At 50.1% G+C, this 18,069-nt stretch overlaps 7 protein-coding genes across 7 annotated transcripts; 4 read left to right on the top strand and 3 right to left on the bottom strand.

Annotated features, from left to right (window-relative positions):
- Window positions 1-401: 401 nt before the first annotated feature.
- BDR25DRAFT_329970 (NAD(P)-binding protein) lies at window positions 402-1,384 on the top strand (the record flags this gene model as incomplete). The annotated part of the gene is made up of 2 exons (XM_033692489.1): window positions 402-500; window positions 554-1,384. The coding sequence occupies 2 exons, from the start codon at window positions 402-404 to the stop codon at window positions 1,382-1,384; spliced, it is 930 nt and encodes a 309-aa protein (XP_033539805.1).
- Window positions 1,385-2,594: 1,210 nt separating this feature from the next.
- BDR25DRAFT_363293 (uncharacterized protein) lies at window positions 2,595-7,826 on the bottom strand (the record flags this gene model as incomplete). The annotated part of the gene is made up of 27 exons (XM_033696718.1): window positions 2,595-2,653; window positions 2,771-2,834; window positions 2,892-2,949; window positions 3,005-3,027; window positions 3,053-3,089; window positions 3,131-3,222; window positions 3,265-3,397; window positions 3,456-3,528; window positions 3,566-3,690; window positions 3,719-3,745; window positions 3,803-4,087; window positions 4,141-4,214; window positions 4,252-4,305; window positions 4,381-4,527; window positions 4,556-4,777; window positions 4,808-4,898; window positions 4,924-4,990; window positions 5,023-5,224; window positions 5,258-5,359; window positions 5,391-5,505; window positions 5,547-5,597; window positions 5,639-7,005; window positions 7,077-7,266; window positions 7,371-7,421; window positions 7,469-7,515; window positions 7,552-7,759; window positions 7,786-7,826. The coding sequence occupies 27 exons, from the start codon at window positions 7,824-7,826 to the stop codon at window positions 2,595-2,597; spliced, it is 4,005 nt and encodes a 1,334-aa protein (XP_033539804.1).
- BDR25DRAFT_298770 (cytochrome P450) lies at window positions 7,811-9,671 on the top strand. Its single transcript, XM_033689100.1, has 2 exons — window positions 7,811-8,872; window positions 8,918-9,671. The coding sequence occupies exons 1-2, from the start codon at window positions 7,860-7,862 to the stop codon at window positions 9,534-9,536; spliced, it is 1,632 nt and encodes a 543-aa protein (XP_033539803.1). The 5' UTR covers window positions 7,811-7,859; the 3' UTR covers window positions 9,537-9,671.
- Window positions 9,672-11,361: 1,690 nt separating this feature from the next.
- BDR25DRAFT_117420 (C6 transcription factor-like protein) lies at window positions 11,362-14,220 on the bottom strand. Its single transcript, XM_033683656.1, has 4 exons — window positions 13,856-14,220; window positions 13,684-13,780; window positions 12,761-13,545; window positions 11,362-12,680 (listed from the first exon to the last, which is right to left on the bottom strand). Exons 1-4 carry the CDS (start codon window positions 14,098-14,100, stop codon window positions 11,435-11,437), a joined length of 2,373 nt encoding a protein of 790 aa, XP_033539802.1. The 5' UTR covers window positions 14,101-14,220; the 3' UTR covers window positions 11,362-11,434.
- Window positions 14,221-14,323: 103 nt separating this feature from the next.
- On the top strand, window positions 14,324-15,536 carry BDR25DRAFT_117382 (uncharacterized protein). Its single transcript, XM_033683655.1, has 2 exons — window positions 14,324-14,677; window positions 14,915-15,536. Exons 1-2 carry the CDS (start codon window positions 14,547-14,549, stop codon window positions 15,360-15,362), a joined length of 579 nt encoding a protein of 192 aa, XP_033539801.1. The 5' UTR covers window positions 14,324-14,546; the 3' UTR covers window positions 15,363-15,536.
- On the top strand, window positions 15,372-16,294 carry BDR25DRAFT_397384 (uncharacterized protein; the record flags this gene model as incomplete). The annotated part of the gene is made up of 4 exons (XM_033698504.1): window positions 15,372-15,413; window positions 15,439-15,608; window positions 15,647-16,002; window positions 16,040-16,294. 4 exons carry the CDS (start codon window positions 15,372-15,374, stop codon window positions 16,111-16,113), a joined length of 642 nt encoding a protein of 213 aa, XP_033539800.1. The 3' UTR covers window positions 16,114-16,294.
- Window positions 16,295-17,113: 819 nt separating this feature from the next.
- Window positions 17,114-17,581, bottom strand: BDR25DRAFT_117376 (uncharacterized protein). The gene has a single exon (XM_033683654.1). The coding sequence runs from the start codon at window positions 17,443-17,445 to the stop codon at window positions 17,203-17,205; it is 243 nt and encodes an 80-aa protein (XP_033539799.1). The 5' UTR covers window positions 17,446-17,581; the 3' UTR covers window positions 17,114-17,202.
- Window positions 17,582-18,069: the final 488 nt, after the last annotated feature.

The raw sequence follows: 18,069 nt of genomic DNA, 5'->3' as shown, positions 1-18,069 counted from the left end.
CAACCATCTATCAACCGTCCACTGCACCTCGCATCCGATACCATACATCTCACTTCGAAGCGGATGCAGATCTTAGTTGCTTCATGGCTTCTTCGGCGCTGAGCCGAGATGCAGATTCGTTTTGAGATCACGGGATACCGCTGCTGACAAACGCGGCGGTCGCCCAACCCTCTCCGCTGTGGAAGCATTGACCACTATCCAGAGCTTCAAAGAGCGCCAGTGTCTCGTAGTAGCTTCGATTGTTGATTTCAAGTTGTATCTCCGGTGCCGGAGACAAGGGTCATCTCCACCTTGCCTCCGATGAGGTCATCTACTGGCGAGTATTTGACTTCTCCAACAGTGCTATAGACGTCCTCAACCTCAACACCGGCCCCGTTCAATTAACCCTGCTGGACGCTAAGATGCTCGCCCTCACCAGCGCAACGGGAAAACTAGGCTCTGCAGTCCTCAATGCCCTCCTCGACAACAACCTCATCGATGCCAAGGAACTAGTGGTCTGCGTGCGGAATCCTCACTCTTCGCGCTAAATCCTCTACTAACCCCTTTGAAACAGACATCTTCCGAACCGACAGCTTCGAAATTCGCCGCCCTCCGATCCAAAAATATCACCGTCCGATACAATAACTTCGACGAACCCGCCTCCCTCGAGGCCGCCTACGCAGGATGCGACAACCTCTTCCTCGTATCTTCGCCCCGCATCTCCATGGACTTCGACGATGCACCTCTGTGGGAAGGCCGCGAAGCACATCATCTTGCTGCTATTGACGCCGCGAGGAAGGTTGGCGTCAAGCATATCTACTACACGTCTCTTGCTTTTGGGAATCCCTCTAAAGCGAGCGTCATGCGGGCGCACATTCGAACGGAAGCATACTTGAAAGGGCTAGAAGATGTGCAGTGGACGATTATTAGGGAAGGTTTGTATAATGAGAGCTGGCCGCTGTATCTTGGATACTACTATGGCTTGAAGAATGAGACGAGGACGGAGGTGGTCGTTGCGGGCGACGGTCCCATTTCGTGGACAAGCATCCTCGACCTGGCATTTGGCACAGCGAGAATTCTCACTGATCCCCCTGAGCAATGGGCTGGAAGGACATTCTACCTCTCGCAAAATAAAACGTCGAATTTAAAGGACATTGCGCAAATCGTGAGTAAGGAGAAGGGCGAAGAGGTTGCGCTAAAGATTGTGGCAAGGAAGGAGTACGAGGATTTTTATGTCAACGAATTGGGCATGGAAAGACCTGCTGTTGAATGGTGGAGTAGTACGTATGATGCACTGCAGGACGGTGAGTGCGATATCAAGGATCCAACGCTCGAGGATATATTGAAGAAAGCTGGAAGGGAGCTAATCCCTGTCGAGGAGACCATCGCGAAGATGCTTCAATGATTGGTCGCCTCTCTTCGTGATTTGCATTGTTTAGTGCATACTTGCTTGCGAAACGCTTTTGCCATTCGTACCGTTATTCCACACTGACGGTATTCGAATGCCGTAATGAACCAAAACCCCCCAACGAGTGCCGGATAATGTCTGTTGTAATACTGCAGAACATAGACATTGAAGAAGGTTTCACCTCTGATTAGGAGCGTGTTTAAGCTTAGTTTGGGGTTGGTTTGCCTACCGAGCTGATGAAGGAGGCAACGATGCGACTGGTGGCTACCTCTCGTCTCTTCATATCGGACTTCCGCAGCCCCTAAACAGCCCGCTGGTTACGTCCCTCACAGAGGCTTACCTAGTAATTACATATTGGAATACAAGTCGTTTCTTATTTCTTCAACAACAGTTAGCCCGAGCAATGCCACGAGTCACCTTCTTCAATAGGTCGTTACCCATTAGTTTCCCGGATACAAGGTCAATGCCCGCCAGAAGTAAGCGCACCGTTGACCATTTTCCCATCTGGAAAATGTCATGTCGGCAAGAAACATTACCAACCAACAATGGTAGCCAGTTGATTTGACATGATTGTAGGGACGGTCCAGACACACATGATGGCCGTCTGTTCAAAATGGGGTCAGCGCACCAATTTAAATCGCCCGAGCCTATCCAGCCATGCCATTCCCCGTGCTCCCACTTCCTTTCAAAGGCAAATATTGTTCCTTTTAAGGGGGGAGAGACTGTTGGGAGAGGGACATTCAATCTAACCAATTCCACGTCCTGGACACAACGCAGACTTACAAACAATGCTACTAAAGTCAATCTTAGCAACCTGATTGACGAAACTAGCCTAGATATGTCTCACAGAGGAGATAAGTTTAAATCTTTCTAGAAAAGATAGTCTAGGGCTCTACTGGCCGAACGCTAGGATTGACTCTTAAGACGTCCGTTAGTCCTACTTAGTTCATCAAATACACAAATCGAAATTTCTGCAGATTCTTATGTTGAGCGCCTCATCACCGGCTTAAGATGCAGTCGTGTCGGGGACGTCCTCTCAAGCGCCTCGTTCGCTATATTGCCAGATCGGTGAACCGTATGTATCATGCCCCCACAGCCGCTCCATTCCGCCGATGGCTCATATTCACACTATTTCAGTCACAACAACCCACATTGCGTAGGAAATGCTTCCGTCAGCCTTATTTTAGTAGCTTCAATTCATTGTGACCTAGTTTTGGATGGATGCTACGAATGAACATGAGCTGACATGATACACGCCAACTTCCACTTATGTTCGAGATGCAAAATATCGTCCTTGAACTACCCAGAACCTCATATCTATATAGGGAATTTTAATAGTATAGTAGCTCTGAGAGGAGAAAATTAGCCTCCTATTACCTAAACTTGGCATGCTCCCAATAATAGAACCATTAAAATTTCGACAGGTTTGCGGTTTCCTCCAGTTTAGCTTTCAATGGAGGCATGCAGGGCCTTTAAAGAGAGATCTAGCTTAACCTAGAATGACATAACAGAAGTGTAACTCGCTAACGAGACGCTTCACACCCAGCTTCGAAAACGGCCAACTGGGGTTGCCTTTATCTTGTAGCTAGCATCTAAGACCAAGCAATATACCCTCACATATTCAGAATTTGTCCTTCAGGCTACACTCTTAACATGTCTTATCACCTCCCTTATGACTTCCCGCTCAAAACGGGTGACTACTCTACAGAAATACGTGCTCGGACGCACATTTATATAGGGGACGCACATTTATATAGGAGACATACCTCGCCGTCGACTAATGACCGCCGTACCTTAGGATTTTCGCGAATATATTCGTATAGTTGTCGCGAAAGCTACTTTGTCGTCCTTATAGCACTCAGAGGCAAACCACCCACATGAAACGACATATTAACAGGCTTGGATTTTGCTCTTTTCAGCTCTACTCTACCCTTTATTTCATTATAACCACTTGAACCGCGTTTAAAGGCCCTGTGGTGGAAGGCTTCCAGAAAACCATTGCACCTGAAGCTTCGTGATGACGACAGGCCTGAGCTGCAGGATATTGGTAAGCCTTAGTAGAAGCTACGGAGAAAGAGTGAGCTGATCTGAAAGCTTAAGAGGAATATTGAGAGTTAGATGGGACTCTCCTGTGCGGCCAACTATGAAGATTGAAATCATTGAGCAGCGAAGGTGTACTGATATACAAGATGCTGCGGTAGTGTGGGTGGAAGGGAACCAAGTTGGCCGAAGCAGTTGCGTATGAATGGGACACACTGTCGAGTACAGTAGGTGGAGAAATAGTCGAAGCCTCTCTAGGTAAGCTGTTGATTGAGTGTCTCTCCCGCTCACGTTGTTAGAGTGAATCTCAGAAAGGAGCTACAGGCTAGCTGCACGGATGAGATGTGCGTCACGCAATCCGTTCATCTTGCGTACCGAATTTTCAGCTCCACACGATTCTCGACTCCAGATCCCGGAGTCGTCGGTTCTGGCTCGGTTGCCACCAACTCATGTGTCGGCTCTATAACTTCAAGCTCTGCTAAAACCTGGGTCATAGTCTCAAATGATTTCCCGGTTGACTGCCGAAGCTGATCGGCGTCCAGCGCTCCCTTCTCAAACTTCGTCTGCTGGTTTTTGGATTTCTGAAATTGGCTTCGCTCCCTCGTCTTTTCAAAAACTGAGAATAGAAATAAAGTTACCCCCAATCTAAAAAGCCTGAATCTGACGGAGAACCCAACGGGTTTCAAGTCTGAATTGCCTTTCTGAGGAGTCACTGTCTCACTAGCTCAGAATCTGTAAGTTGTTGTCGAGCTTGGGTTAAAGGAAGCCGTAGGTTTCGGCGATGCGCCTAGAGGATAGATTGCGGATATTTCAGGACTGGGGACGTCAGAGTCATGAACTGTGGCTTTGATAGGCCAAAGTTTTGTGCTCATGGCCAACTATGAGGTACATTTCCTAGAGGAAAGTCTTTCCTATAGTGTATAAACCCGGACTCAAGGCTTTTTTGAGGGGACGCGATACGACGAAGTCATGTTACTCGGTGGAATTGAATGACCCAGATCGAAAGTCGAATATTGCAGTGTGAGGTTCTGGCTCATGGCCTTCCCCGGAGATTGCGACTGCAGCGTAAAAGTCACGCTAGTGTTTCGCGAAACGCGGTCCTCGTGAAGGTGAGAATCCACGAGATACAGTTCCGAGGTCTCGTCCCACTAGAGCTGGAAGACGGTTTCGAAAACTTGTCATGTTGAAATCGGAAGCCAGGTGTACGGCGTCGAGGCCTCGATTGTGGCGGATAGTGGGGTCGAGGAGGTTGCTTAGCGTTCTGGATGTTCTGATTTTGTTCCTCGTGGGTATGAACTCGACTGATGTGATTACCACCGAGAGAGATTGTTCACTGCCCCAAAGGCTACCCTAGAACGTTTTCAAGGGATCAAATCGAACAGCGTCGTAGCCACCAAGTACGAGGCTTCCTGGCATTATATTCCCCATGGATTTGTCAAATCCCATGGCCGGCCCCAGATCTAGAAGTTTCCTGCACATCCAGCTAATGTACTCACTGCCCGCGGAATAACCAAACGACGGACTCGGAACCTTCTTCCCACTCTTCTACCTCGATACCAACGGCTCGCGAGACGCGTTTCTCTAGTTTACAGCACCCATAGCTAAACCGACGACAACCTGCGTCTCCAAAACTACATGTAAAATGCCAACATCTTGCTTCTCCAATTCCACGGTTCCCAAGGGCGAGGATAAACTCCTCTTATCCGCCCCCGCAGGCATCTTCAGCACCGTCCCATTCTGAATCCCATGCAGTCTGATCGCTTTAATCGACGGTAACTCGTACTCTCCCACTTCTTCCTAGGACTGTGATGATTCCGTCTTGTCCGAAACCAAAGCATATGGAAAGGAAAATGAGGGATAGATAGTGAATATTTGAGGATTCCGTCGCGCATTGGCTAATTTTACATGTATATTGGGACCGCAGTTGAGACGCTAATCTATTTTATCTGCAAGTGAGTTGAACCCGGAAACTGGCCATCGATCGCTGGAAATGAGGATCGAATTCGTGCCCAAGTGTTTGGGGTAATAAACGTGATCGCTTGGTAGGAGTGATGATACCTAGATATACGACGGATTTGCTAAGATGGGTTTAGGGGTATAGTTTGGAGATATCGGGGACACTACTGTTGGTTTATGGAGTTTCGATACTGTCTTTAACCACCTGATATCACTCTTCGGAATGCATTCAGACTCCTATGAGCATGTTCCAACTGTTTGGTCTTCTCCTCCAACTCCCGTCTCTTGAAGACCTTGTAATGCTCCTCTAGAAACACCCGCCACCGACTCGGACTCCATTCCCTCGGAAACAGATCATCAGTCCAATCATCAGGATCCTCATCTACCACTGGATGTTCAGGACCAATAATCCCATCTCGGACCATCACCTCAACATCCCGCTCGCTCGGCGTATCAAAATACTCCGAAATATCTTCCCTCCAACCGTCAACCATGTCCGCAACCGCACATACCTTGACCACCACCCCCCGCTCCTTCAACATCTTCAAGGTCGGGGAAATCTCCCGATACTCATATACATTCGAATTCCTACACACCAGTTCAAGATTTAGTATACGTAACTGCTGCATCTCCAACAACGCCATCAGCATCCAGCGTCGCGTCGTATACCTTCTTGTTACTACACTCCACGGTTTCGAGCGCTGCTGGATTTCAAGGACTTCGTGCCTCACCCCGCCGAATGTCAAGGTGGCTTGCGTGCTTAGATGCATTCTGCGGATCACATCCCGCGGTAACACACCGCTGCCATAATGATCCGTGCGCAGGAAATGCAGGACTTGATTAGGGATTTGGGATGAGATTTCGAAGACGTTGCTGTTGTACATAATCTGCGCGGCTTCGGCCGCGATGACAGGGTCCACGATGTTGGCATGCAGGTACAGGAACGGGTCACGGCGGAGCATGGAGCGGCGGATGTCGATGTCTGGGTACGTCAACACGAACGGATAATCCAGTGTATAGAGATATCCGTAGATCTCCTCTCGTAACTCCCTAGGGAGAATAAACAGCTTTTGCGACTCGGTCCTTAGCACGGCAGATATATTCCGCCATCCGGCCTCTAGCGCATGGAGTTCATGGACGAGGCGGGCTCGGTTTGCGCGTAGTTGTCGGGTTCGAAGGTCTGGGTTCGCGCCTTTGGAGAGTTTGGTGATGCAGAGGTCTAGGTCGGAGATGAGGAGTTGGATTCGGGGGATGTTGTCGTAGTGGGAGGCGCTGAGTTCTTTAAAGTATTTGGTTTTACGCCAATTGGAGGGGGATTGAGTGTGCCAATCGGTGGGGTAGTTGTAGTGACGGTCGCGTTGGTGTTCAGATTCGATTGGGAGAAGGAGGAGGTCGGTTTCGGAATCCATCGCGCGGTGGGTTATTGGGAGAAATGGTGAGTGAATAAAGAATGAAAAAGGCGGGGCGAGGGTACGAACGGATCCTCCGAAGTGTACGAAAAAAAAAATGATGTGGGTTGAGATTCTGGACGAGATTGACTTTAAGTTGGAAGCTGGAGAGGGGAATATAACAGGATGGAAGTGAAGCGAAGTAAATAATTGCCAGCGGGATATATACTTAGGCTTTGCTTAAAAATTGTGGCTCAGCTCTATTCAGCTTCGCTTCAGGGTTAAGTGACTCAGAAATGGAGAACCTTGGAAGCGGCAGCACGTTCCAGGCGCCACTCATGCCTTTGGGTGACTCCATTATGATTCAGTATGCCCTCCGCTGTCTTTAAATTTGAGGCTACGGTTGGTGGAAGAGTGGTTCTCAGGTCCAGGCTTACCTCGAGTTCGGGAATGCTGCCTTGATGACGCTTCACATTTCGAGGTTGGCTCCTGACCCTGGATGATATGCGTGAGCCGTGCTATTTTGGTGTTGCTAGAACTATAGCAAGAATTCCTTGGAATTTATCTATCTTGTTAAGCTGTTGTTGGTGTTGAGAAACTTGGCCTCGGAAGCATGGATGAATAATGAATAATGCTGACACCTGAAAGCGCTAGACCTCGGCACTTCTGATTCCGGACTAGTCAGCACTTGTTGCACTTCGAAGCCTTCACATTATTCCCGAGTTTCGTGAAGAGACGCCTCAACTATTATCTAGAGGGAGCTGTTCTTGATGAATCGACGTATCCGTTTCGCAAACCATGCCGCATTTGGTCGTGCTCCATCGTCTCAGCTCCCAGGATTACCAAGGGCCTTTTCCCTGGTGGACAAAAAAGTAGCCAAACAGCAACCGTTTCTCTATGTTTCAACCGAGGCATTGAGGCATTACGAGACCACATAGATAGCCTTACAGTATTAACGCATCCATCGCTTCCAACAACGACGTAATCGCTAGGCGTCAGTTTGACTAAGCCTACCTTTTTAGTACATTGAAATACAACATATCGCTCAACGACATCTGTCTTAACCTTTCTCATGCTGTGAGTTGACAATGGCTAGACAGTCTCAAATTCAAATCTTCTTCGTTTCTTTGGCCGAGTCTGCGATCTCGTTTTACTTCCTCCCACGGGTCTTCCCGACCACAACTCTTGCCGGCACATTCCTTATATTCTTGTTAATTAATTGGAGTTTTTATTTCGTCTACCTCCTTATCATCTACCCCTTTTTCCTCAGTCCCTTCCGACATCTTCCTAAGCCCGGAGGCAGTTACGGGCCGATCATCGCTCATGGCCCCATTATGTTCAGCCAGCCTCCAGGCTCTGCATTCCTACGGATGATGAAGGAGGTGCCAAACGACGGTATCATCCACTACCGAAGCTTCTTCCACGAGGATCGCCTCCTCTTGACGGAACCCGCCCAAATCGGCGATGTTCTTGTGCACAAAAGCTACGATTTCGAGAAATCTCCATGGATTCGAACTTTTCTAAGGCAATTTCTCGGTGATGGGCTGCTCATGACAGAAGGAGACGAGCACAAACACCAGAGGAAGCAGATCATGCCAGCCTTCAGCTTCCGCCACATCAAGGAGCTCTATCCCGTATTCTGGTCGAAGTCAGTGGAGCTGTGCGGCGCTATCAAAGCAGAGTTGTTGGAGAAGAAGGATGGAGTCATTGAATTGAATCACTTCTCCACCCAGGTGACCATGGATATCATCGGTTTGGCGGGTCTTGGACGCGACATTGGGTCGCTTAGAAATGCTGATGACGAGCTGATCAAGAATTATGAGGAAATACTGGAGCCAACGGCAGAAAAGGGAATTTACTTTGTGTTGCATCTGATGTTCCCCCTACGATTGATTAAGATGTTGCCGTGGAAGCTGAATGAGCGTGTGAAGATTACTACCAAAAGTCTCAAGCGAATTTGCCGGGAGTTTGTGCAGGAAAAGAAAGCTAGAATGAAGATGCAAAGCGAAGAACAGATTGACATCCTGTCCATTCTTCTCAGATCCAACGCCTTCTCCGATGATGGCTTGGTTGATCAGCTATTGACTTTCCTCGCAGCAGGGTACGTTTCAGCCTGTCGATGATGAAGGTGGTGCTAACATGATAGGCATGAAACAACATCCTCGGCCTTTACCTGGGCTTCTCATCTTTTGGCCCTTAACCCAGATGTGCAGAAGCGGCTCCGTGCTGAGATCCACGAAAACATCGCATTACCCAGAGACATATCCAGCGAAAAGATCGATATTGCGGGATTGCTGGAGTCGCTCCCTTATCTCAACGCTGTCTGCAACGAAACCCTCCGCCTTTACCCTACCATCCCCGTCTCATCTCGTGTGGCAACCCGCGACACCTCTATCTGCGGACAGTATGTCCCTGCCGGTACCTTGTCTTTTATTGTACCATGGGCAATCAACCGCAACCCCCGCCTATGGGGCGAGGACGCTGAGAAATTCAGACCAGAGAGGTGGATTGATCCAGGGACGGGTCGAGCGAATTATATCGGGAGCGCGGACAGTAATTATTCGTTCCTGACCTTCTTACATGGACCGCGAAGCTGCATCGGTGAGAAGTTCGCGAGGGCGGAGCTGAGAGCTTTGGTTGCTGTGTTTTGTGGTAGTTTTGAAATGCAGATGGCAGACCCTAACAAAATGGTCAAGCCAGGTGGTACGATTACGAGCAAGCCGATTGGAGGAATGTGGCTGAGGCTACATCCCGTTGCATGGTGAGCCTCTGGTGTTGAGGGCAGAAGGAATTCCTAAGTCCTTCGAAGCCTGAGCACTGTCTAGGATCCTACCTTGTCGCAAATTGTTTATGGATTTATGGATATGTATACAGTTGCTGCGATATCTATGCCTTAAATGAAATAGCAGACTTGCGTGGAGCCTGCGGCAAGGAATTGGACGGAGGCAAATGTGGTACGAAGTATCGTGCAACCTCCATTTCATGTTTTTCTATGAACATCGTCATCTCCCTTCGTTATTCCCATCCACTTCCGGCTCTATCCCCCGCACCAATATGACATCTCGCAAAATACGCCGCTATCTGGAAACATGACGCACAGGCTGCGATTATCGCCACTGTGATGGTCACGCTGCTGCTCAGATCGACGTAAGCAATTGATACTGTCACAAACGAAGCACAAGCCTCTAAAAGGGACATTGCCATGACGAAATCGTGGCGTCTGGACTTCCTCATCGTGTTGTATCATTTTTTAGGATCTTGATCATATTGCAGAAGTCTGAAACATAATGGTCTCGTCACTCCAGTTGACCAAGTTTCTAGAAGAGAGACAAGCGCTCTTAACTCCCCTCTTCGAAGCTGGGGATGTAGATAAAATCCTCGAATTCTTCGACCCAGAGCTATCATTTTCAGACCACGGTATGTAGCCACCCCACCTCCTCTCCTCCACCTCCTCTCTTCCACCTCCCCTCTTCCACTTCCCCTCTATATCCCATTCCCATTGCCTTAATTTAAACTGGTCACTGACACCCACCAACCCTAGCCTGGAGCGCAACCAACCTTGGCCATTCCGAATTCTCAACCTTTCTGCATTCCACCTACTCGACCTCCTCGCTCCTCCACATGGAAACACACGGCGTCTACGGGACCTCGAAGGACTTCAGCGTGTGGGAGTGAATATTGAGAATGATGGCTGGGACCGATGATCCTATTCGTGGGCTGATGAAGGGAGAGGAGATTGTGATGAGGGGGTGTAGCTTGTATTGGTGGAGGTTGAGGGATGGAGGTGACGAGGGGAGGGTGCGGGATTGGAGGATTGTGAGGGAAGCGGATTACGCTTGTGACGTTGGTAGTGGTGGGGAGGGGAATTAGAGTAGGATGAGTGTAGGGATTGGGAAAGGGGATGGAAGCTAGATTGGAGTTAAAGGATGCAGGCTAGATTGGAAGAAGGTGGAGGTGATTAAGGAGACAAGGGATATAGTGAAGGAGAAGAATTGCGCGTTTGTCGCAAGTGAACGATAAATACCAAAGGGAGAATACAGTTTCATCGACTGCGTTGGATGGATGTCGATCATTTTGGAGCGATAGCAAATGAAAACTTGATCAGTGGGCAGACATCTGCTACATCGCTGGAACTCCCACCATCATCGCCACCTACTGTTTACAACAACCTAGGTCTGGTGTTGCCCAGGACTTGGCCTTGACCTTCGACGATCGCGGGTCAACCCTGGGGCTCTTGTACACGTCACGATGTCGGCACTGTTGCTGGAAGAGCAACGATATCGGCGGCACGGGAAAGACGTTCGCTACAAACTTTAGTCTATGGCAGAAACAAACCCTACATTAACAGACTCCAATTGCTCCATCAATAACGATAGCATGACAGTTGTTGTCTACTGCGCGGGAGGATAGGATGATGGCCTGACTTGTAACGTGATTGGTGGCTGCCCCGGCGTGGAACATGGAACGGCGCGTTCCAGCCCCTCTCTGCCAGCAACACCACATACCTTGCAGGACTGAATGGCAGCTGTCATCCCCGTTCCATCCTGCCACACCCGTTCCGCCCAACACCATATCTTACAAAACACATGAGCAGACTGCACTAAAGGGTATCGCTTGTCTAGCGTCTGCCCACCGTGTACGGTCCTATCCTCGTCTCGACGACTCAGTTCGGCCTGCCAAAGAACGGGTTTTCAAAAATGGGGCCGTTGCGACCTTCCGACGAGCAATCGAAGAGTGCGAAGATCGACGAACTGCCCGCGCCCGACATGTTGACAGGACCAATGAATGGGATTTGCATGTTCGACCGCAGAGTAGCTGGCACCGCCGCCCCGAATGTGGCCTGATTGCGAAGGTTGGGATACATGTTCTCGCCAGCCCATGGATCGGACAAGTCCAAGGAGAGCCGGGCCGCGACAGCTTCAAGCATGCTAGAGGCCATTTGAGACGCGCGCTCTGCGAGTGGATCCTGCATCACTCGCAGCCATCGGACGAGCTTCTTAGCGTAGGACAGTAGACCGGGGTTATCTGACGAAGCTGGCGTGCTGTATGAAAGACCGAGGAGAAAAACTGATAACGCTTGCATAATGTTGTGGACGATACACCACCACGGCCCGTTCTCGTAGAGGAAGAGTGGGTTTGGCTGGTCCGGAAGCAAATCGACCGTCGCTCTGGCTGCGTCAATACATGTGCTAGCCATGCGTCGAGTGAAGCTGTCGGGAACATTGGGGTCTTTCATGCCATGTCCAAGGCCCCCGAGCGATGGACGTGTGAGGAGGATTCTGGCACTAAAAAAGTGCCATCCTAAGAGCATTCGTTCTCGATTGAAATTCTGTGACTGGCTGTCTGAATCTGGCCACTTCGTCTGGAAATTGAACTCGGGCGGGAGAGAGAGAATCCACTCATCAATCCTCTGGCCGAGCTCGATGGTCGATTGCTGGATCTCTTCTGGGGTTCGGATCATGGTCCCTGCGGAATACAAGGTTGAGATCACATCCTGGGTGATGATTCCCATCTGAACCAAGGCCTTGAAGTATGACCCTGTATTGGCCAACATGACCCCGAATCCTAATGGCGTTTTCGATTCGTCCAGGGACGTACTCGTTGGCGTGTTTGGAATCGTGGGACTCGGTGTTGTCTGCTGGAGATTCCTTGGCCGGTCTATGGCCTCGATATCGTCCATGTGCTGATCTTCGGGATGAGCAAGGGGTAAAGGAACGGAGCAGTTCGAGTCGACAATGATGCTAGGGCGACCGGTGATGGCACTTAGGAGGCGCTCGAGTGAGAATAGGCTCCACCATATTCGCACCAACGTCTCCTTCTTCATTGGTGAGGCGGAGGGGTCCTCGTTACGAACATGTAGGCCGAGGGCGTATGCGAAGCGGAGAGCCAAACCAATCATCATCCAGGCGCTGTCTGAGGTTAGCACGACGTCATGAATTAGATTTACTGACAAACACAGAGCGATACCTCGGGATGAGGAATAACTGACCGGCTGATTTGCCCTACCGAGAGGTAATAGAAGGAGAGCAAGCCCAAAACCTGGATCTTCGGCACGTCTGGATGACTGCTGAGGGTGACCCCGCTGAGTCCATAAGCCCGTGCACGGGACTGATATATGAGGTGGTCGCGCTCGTCGGTCTGCCAGCTGGATTTGACAAGATGTGAGTATTTGGCACCAATGGCAAATACCAAGTTTAATATAGCCTGCCACTTTAGGCCAAGACGGGAGGCGCTACCCGTCCTCACCGCGCTGAAATATTCCCGAAACTGGTTCTCGAACGCCTTCCTTGGAAGAATGGGGAACGAATTGTGCACCGTTGCCATGTAACAGCTGAGGAGATGCTCGGCGGTGTCTGGTGGTGGCAGCTCAGACGCGTCCACGAAGAAGTCTGGGTCGATGCTGTTGCTGTCAAGGTAGAAGTTGAACGAGCTGACTTGCTCAGTGCTTCCATGGCTATATGAGGAACGTCTCTTCGACCTCATGCTTGGACTAAGCGGCGACGTGGCAGGCCTGATCAGGTCGTCGTCAGTTCGTTCGAGCTGGAGCTTGATGCTTCGGAACCACTGGACTTCAGACGCTTTCCCGACGAATCCAGTCGCCCTGGCCTGCTCATCGCGAGTAAGGTCCTCCTCGAGGAGATCGTGGGATTCGGCGTCGAGGGCATCGAGAGACTCGCCTGAGGCAGGCCCCATTGGCGCCTTGGCATCATCAGTGTCGACATCGGGGTTGGAAGGCGCTGAAGTGTTGCGAAGTTCGGAAATATCCTCCTCGATCTAGACGAGGATTTAGCGCGGTGAATATTACCATATAAAGCTAGGTCTATCATGCATGGGTCGTCCTAGACGTAGCATGCAGTTCGACAGACATCACATAGATTTTAGTCTACAGCATTGGTACAGCCAAGGACTTACTGCATCAAGCAAATCGCCGATCCTGCCGTCCTCGTCGCCGGCTCGGTTCTTGACCTCTTTCAACATACCCGCCATCTGGACGCAGCGGTCCGTAACGCTGGACAATGTTAGCCGATAAGCCAAGGGAGAAGATGACTATGCACGAGCAATGCAGAGGTGAGGGGACACGGACATCTTCAATCTGTCCCGTCGTGGAAGAATGTAGATACATTCTCGGTCAGAAACCTCACAGTGCTTGCAGCGTGGGGTGTCGCCAGAGCACCTGATCTTGTGGCTCCGGCAGGCAGTACAGGCTCTTGGCACTCTCCGCCGGTCTCTGGACACAGCGGCTGTCTGACTGGGTCGTTGGAGACGAGGAATGGCAACCTTTCGCGTGCCGGGCTGGCCAGGAACATTGGGCGAGGTTTGAGATGACATTGTCAGGCACACATATGGGCCAAGTGGGATGCCAAGTAAGGAAGAAGGGATCCGAGACTATAAGAAGCCTGGGACCCTGTGGCGGGGGGTGGAGAGACGAGAAATCCTGCTTGAATATGTGCGAACCGTGGGATTTTCTGGAGGCCTTGGAGGTCGACGGGTGCTGTGAGATTCTTATCGCCACTGAGAGTCGAGGACTAGCAGTGAACTTGGATTTGCCAATAATAGAGGGCCTTGAGAATGGGGGGGCCAGATGGCAGCAAGTACTCCAGCTGTGCGGAGCTTGCACCTGGCACGTGTAGACTAGCTTTTTGTAGGCGTCTCGGAGCGCCGGGGTGGAGGAGTGAAGTGTCGGAGGGCTCCTATTGGCGGGCGGGCCCAGCTCCGGGAGACGAACCAGAGCGGTGGAGCGACCAGGCTTCTAATAGCTGTCCCCACCATTTCAAATGCCCATCAACTCTAGGAGCAAATCCACGGCGGGAGCATCGAGGAAGTGGCAAAGTATCTTGGAGACGGCTATTAGTTGCCGCAGCCGAGATAACGCAGTGCGATCTATGGAAAGGAACACACCACCACGGTTAGTCTCTCTGCCAGGTGGGGGGCGAGGCACGTCATTCCAGCAGACTCGAATGTGCAGGATGCTGATCATGCGCCTTGTTGCTGTGGTGGAGGACAGGTTGCTTCGAAGATAAACCTAGGAATGCTTCGGCGCTGAGATGGTGACCCGTCTAGATCGCTCACCACCCTGCGAGGGGCGGGGTTCGGGAGGTACAGTGAGTGGACGGTATAACGGGGTTTCCTGACTGAGGAGTAGATTGCGATGCACTCGATGCACATCCCCGCCCTTGACCGACTGGCAACTCCTGTGCCTCCTGCGCGTCCTCGATCTACCTTTTCCACACTCGACCTCACCGAGGGCAAGCTCTCGGAGACAATCCAGATACCCCTTACGACGACCCGCTCATAGAACTCACGATCCGTCGAGATGCGTATCGTGCTGCCGGCAATTCTGCTGCGTACGGCACAAAGTCGACTCCATGTCCACAAGAGACGACTTTGGACCAGACGGTCTTGGACGAGATGACTTTGGACGAGACGACTTTGGACGCGGCGAACTGGTTCCAAACCGGGATAGTGGTTGTGATACCCCGGAGACCAAGCAGTTGCCACTCTCCTTCTACGGCCTTCCAACGGCAACCACGTCAACTGGACAGGTGCCCAGATTGAACACGATAGATTCCTACCATTCGGCCCTCGAATAACCTCTGTCGATGGCGCGCCAAAGAGCCACTCGACCCCCTTATACAGTACAAGTGTCCCTCTCCCTGTCCCCCTGAGTACGCAAACCCTCCTATTGGGGAGTTCGAGCGGTTTGGGGTTTTATATGAGCCGTCCGGAACAGTAGGTACGACGACTTATATGGCAGGGTGGCATTTGGGAGGAGACAGGAAAGACCACGATCAGTTTGGAAGCCGGTTAGGGCGATATAGTACAGAACCCGTGGCTTCGTGAGGCCCGATTTGCCTGGAACACCTGTTTGTGGAAGCACCGTAAGCTGGAGGATATTGAAGCCTTCAACAGTCATCTGGTACAATCAGTCCATTATTTCCATGGGGCGAAGATGGAAATGGAATTCTGAAAGACTTGGCCATTTTTTCAGCCCTATTAGTCACAATCTTAGTGGGAGTGTGGCGTGTCCCCGCTTAAATATCATCCTTCGACTTTGGAGGCGAACCTCGTCTTCGGAAAGTTCTGACGACCGCGGTCTGGTGACTGATTTTATTTTTGCCATAGGCTTCTGGAACGGTCGAGCCTTCCCCTGGGGCAAAGGTTACGAGAGCGGAAAGCCTGGGATATTAGCGCGTTTTCACCTTCACGATGGTGGAGTCGAAGCGTTTCATAGTCAGCGCGAGCATTCAGAGGAAAATCATGAGGCAAGATAAGCTGCGGCTAGATAGCGAGTACTCTGGAAAGGTTGTCATTGATGAGTTGTTCAGGTCGACCCTGGATTGATCGGTTGATCAGTCAGATATTTCCATCATTCCAAAGTCCTTCCCCTCAAAATCCTCTTTGCATGCCATTGCTCATATTCATTATGTAGTCACACCATACTGGAGTACGTTGGTAGGGAGTATTTACTCCTCCCGATGTCCTGGAGGAACACAAATACCAATACAGAGCAGAGGAAAATAAGCCCTCATTCTTGGAATTCAAACTATTACAAACCTGATTCTATCACAAACCGACCCACTATTTAATCATCTCCACCTCGGTCCTCTTCGCTGCAACCGCTGTCTCCGTATCTTTTTCACTCGGCACCAACGCGTCAACTCCATGCGCCCCATCCAAAATATACAGCAGCCTGCTCCTCATAATATTTGCCTGAGAATGCCACGGCAGTGGTCCAATGCCTAGCACCTGGTCCCAAGTCCGTTGCGCTATCAAAGACCCTCTCCGTGTTCTGGAGGGATAGATCATCAAGACCTAACGACCACTCGTACTCGGGACCACCAATGATCGCATCGATACCAAATGCCTTTTGATAGTTTGGAGTCATAGAATTAGCAATTGATATGTTTGCTGGTATGTAGCCGAAGACAGAATTGTTAGATGCGGCATGGCTAGTCGGATATGGGAATTATGTGTAGTGGATGTATCCGAGGGGAGTACCTCCGCTTCCACCAAGAGAGCCCCGATTCGAGGGATCCCAGTCAGAGCAGCTTGTGCCTCCTACAGCGTTCCCGGCCTTCGCAATGACAGAGAACTGTGACGGACGAGTTGGCCGCCGCAATTGCGCCCATCAGTTGAATTAGCGGGTAGCTTGGAACAGCTAGGTTCTACTGGGTAACTAGGGTGATGGCTTCCATGAGATAGGCGGGTAATCGGGAAGCCTGCTCTGTCGAATTGGGAGCGTAGCATAGCTAGAAGTCTCCTTTTATGCTTGCAAAAGTCTTGCGATGCTATCATGTTGCGGAGTTCGTCAAATGCAGCCTTGGTCTTGTTCGCTGATGACCAGGATATATCTTTGATCATACGGTCGGTCTAGGAAGGATGATTAGCGGATGTCCGAAAGAAGTTTTGGGATTGGTACTTACGACATCGCTAAAATACAGTTGAAAATCTTGACGTGGGACGAGTATCGAGTTTGTTTACCGGAGCTGAGGCAATAACTCCATAAAAGGTATCGGGATATGCAACACGGTGTAAAAGAGCGAGAGACCCACCATAGGAGCCTGCAAATACGTTTAGCCTATCGCCTCCGTGATCCATTGAAGAAAAGCAAATCCATACCTCCAAAACCGATGACCTTGCTCTCTCGAGCACCGGGACACTCACTTGATCCATTCAAGAAATTTTGCTGCGTCCAGTTGCACGTTCCGAAGGGTTAACGCTTGCAGATCTTTCAACGGCGAGTCATCGTTATTGAGGAAATTCAAGCCAAAAGGACTGCCGAGTCCAAAATACCGCAACGATCAACGCACCAGTTTCGTTCCCAAGTTGGTACATAGAGTACGCTTCAAGGCAGGGAAACTGCCTGCTCTCGGCTCCCTGCAGAAAGAGAATCGCTCCGCCCGGTTTGAAGAATTTGTTGATCATCTGGTATTGCTGGAGAACAGAGTTGGCAACAATTAAGTCAATCAAGTTAGGGTGAATTGCTTAATTAATTAACAGATCTAGCACGTTTTAATTAACTTAATTAACTTAATAGCACAAATAAGGCTTAACTTAATTAACTTAATTAACTTAATTAATAGATTACGTAGTAAATTAACTGCCTTATATCTTATAGATAGTCTCCAGGTCTTCAGGAGAGATAGCGTCACTACGTGGACTTTTTGCTAACTTTATAGGCTTTAAGCTAAGGCGCTTCTAAACCTATCACTGTAATAAGTTTAAGCGCTAGATAATTAAGTCACCTGTACTAAAGGAGTCCCTGTTTGCGCGCAATTAGGCGGGCGTTGTTACCTT

This window comes from Lindgomyces ingoldianus, assembly GCF_010093535.1.
Source record: "Lindgomyces ingoldianus strain ATCC 200398 unplaced genomic scaffold BDR25scaffold_65, whole genome shotgun sequence".
NCBI classification, from domain to species: Eukaryota; Fungi; Ascomycota; class Dothideomycetes; order Pleosporales; family Lindgomycetaceae; genus Lindgomyces; species Lindgomyces ingoldianus.
The sequence above is the reverse complement of the archived record's forward strand: the minus strand, read 5'-3'. Positions and strand labels throughout refer to the sequence as shown.

What these genes read in the sequence shown, in the direction of transcription:
- BDR25DRAFT_117376 (XM_033683654.1), bottom strand. Translation starts at nt 17,445, where the DNA reads ATGGATCAAGTGAGTGTCCCGGTGCTCGAGAGAGCAAGGTCATCGGTT.
- BDR25DRAFT_117420 (XM_033683656.1), bottom strand. Translation starts at nt 14,100, where the DNA reads ATGTCATCTCAAACCTCGCCCAATGTTCCTGGCCAGCCCGGCACGCGA. An exon ending in CGACGGGACAGATTGAAGAT is followed by an intron (nt 13,781 to 13,855) that starts GTCCGTGTCCCC and finishes AACATTGTCCAG; the next exon opens with CGTTACGGACCGCTGCGTCC. An exon ending in TCGGTAGGGCAAATCAGCCG is followed by an intron (nt 12,681 to 12,760) that starts GTCAGTTATTCC and finishes AACCTCAGACAG; the next exon opens with CGCCTGGATGATGATTGGTT.
- BDR25DRAFT_298770 (XM_033689100.1), top strand. Translation starts at nt 7,860, where the DNA reads ATGGCTAGACAGTCTCAAATTCAAATCTTCTTCGTTTCTTTGGCCGAG. An exon ending in TTGACTTTCCTCGCAGCAGG is followed by an intron (nt 8,873 to 8,917) that starts GTACGTTTCAGC and finishes CTAACATGATAG; the next exon opens with GCATGAAACAACATCCTCGG.
- BDR25DRAFT_117382 (XM_033683655.1), top strand. Translation starts at nt 14,547, where the DNA reads ATGCCCATCAACTCTAGGAGCAAATCCACGGCGGGAGCATCGAGGAAG. An exon ending in GAAAGGAACACACCACCACG is followed by an intron (nt 14,678 to 14,914) that starts GTTAGTCTCTCT and finishes ACTGAGGAGTAG; the next exon opens with ATTGCGATGCACTCGATGCA.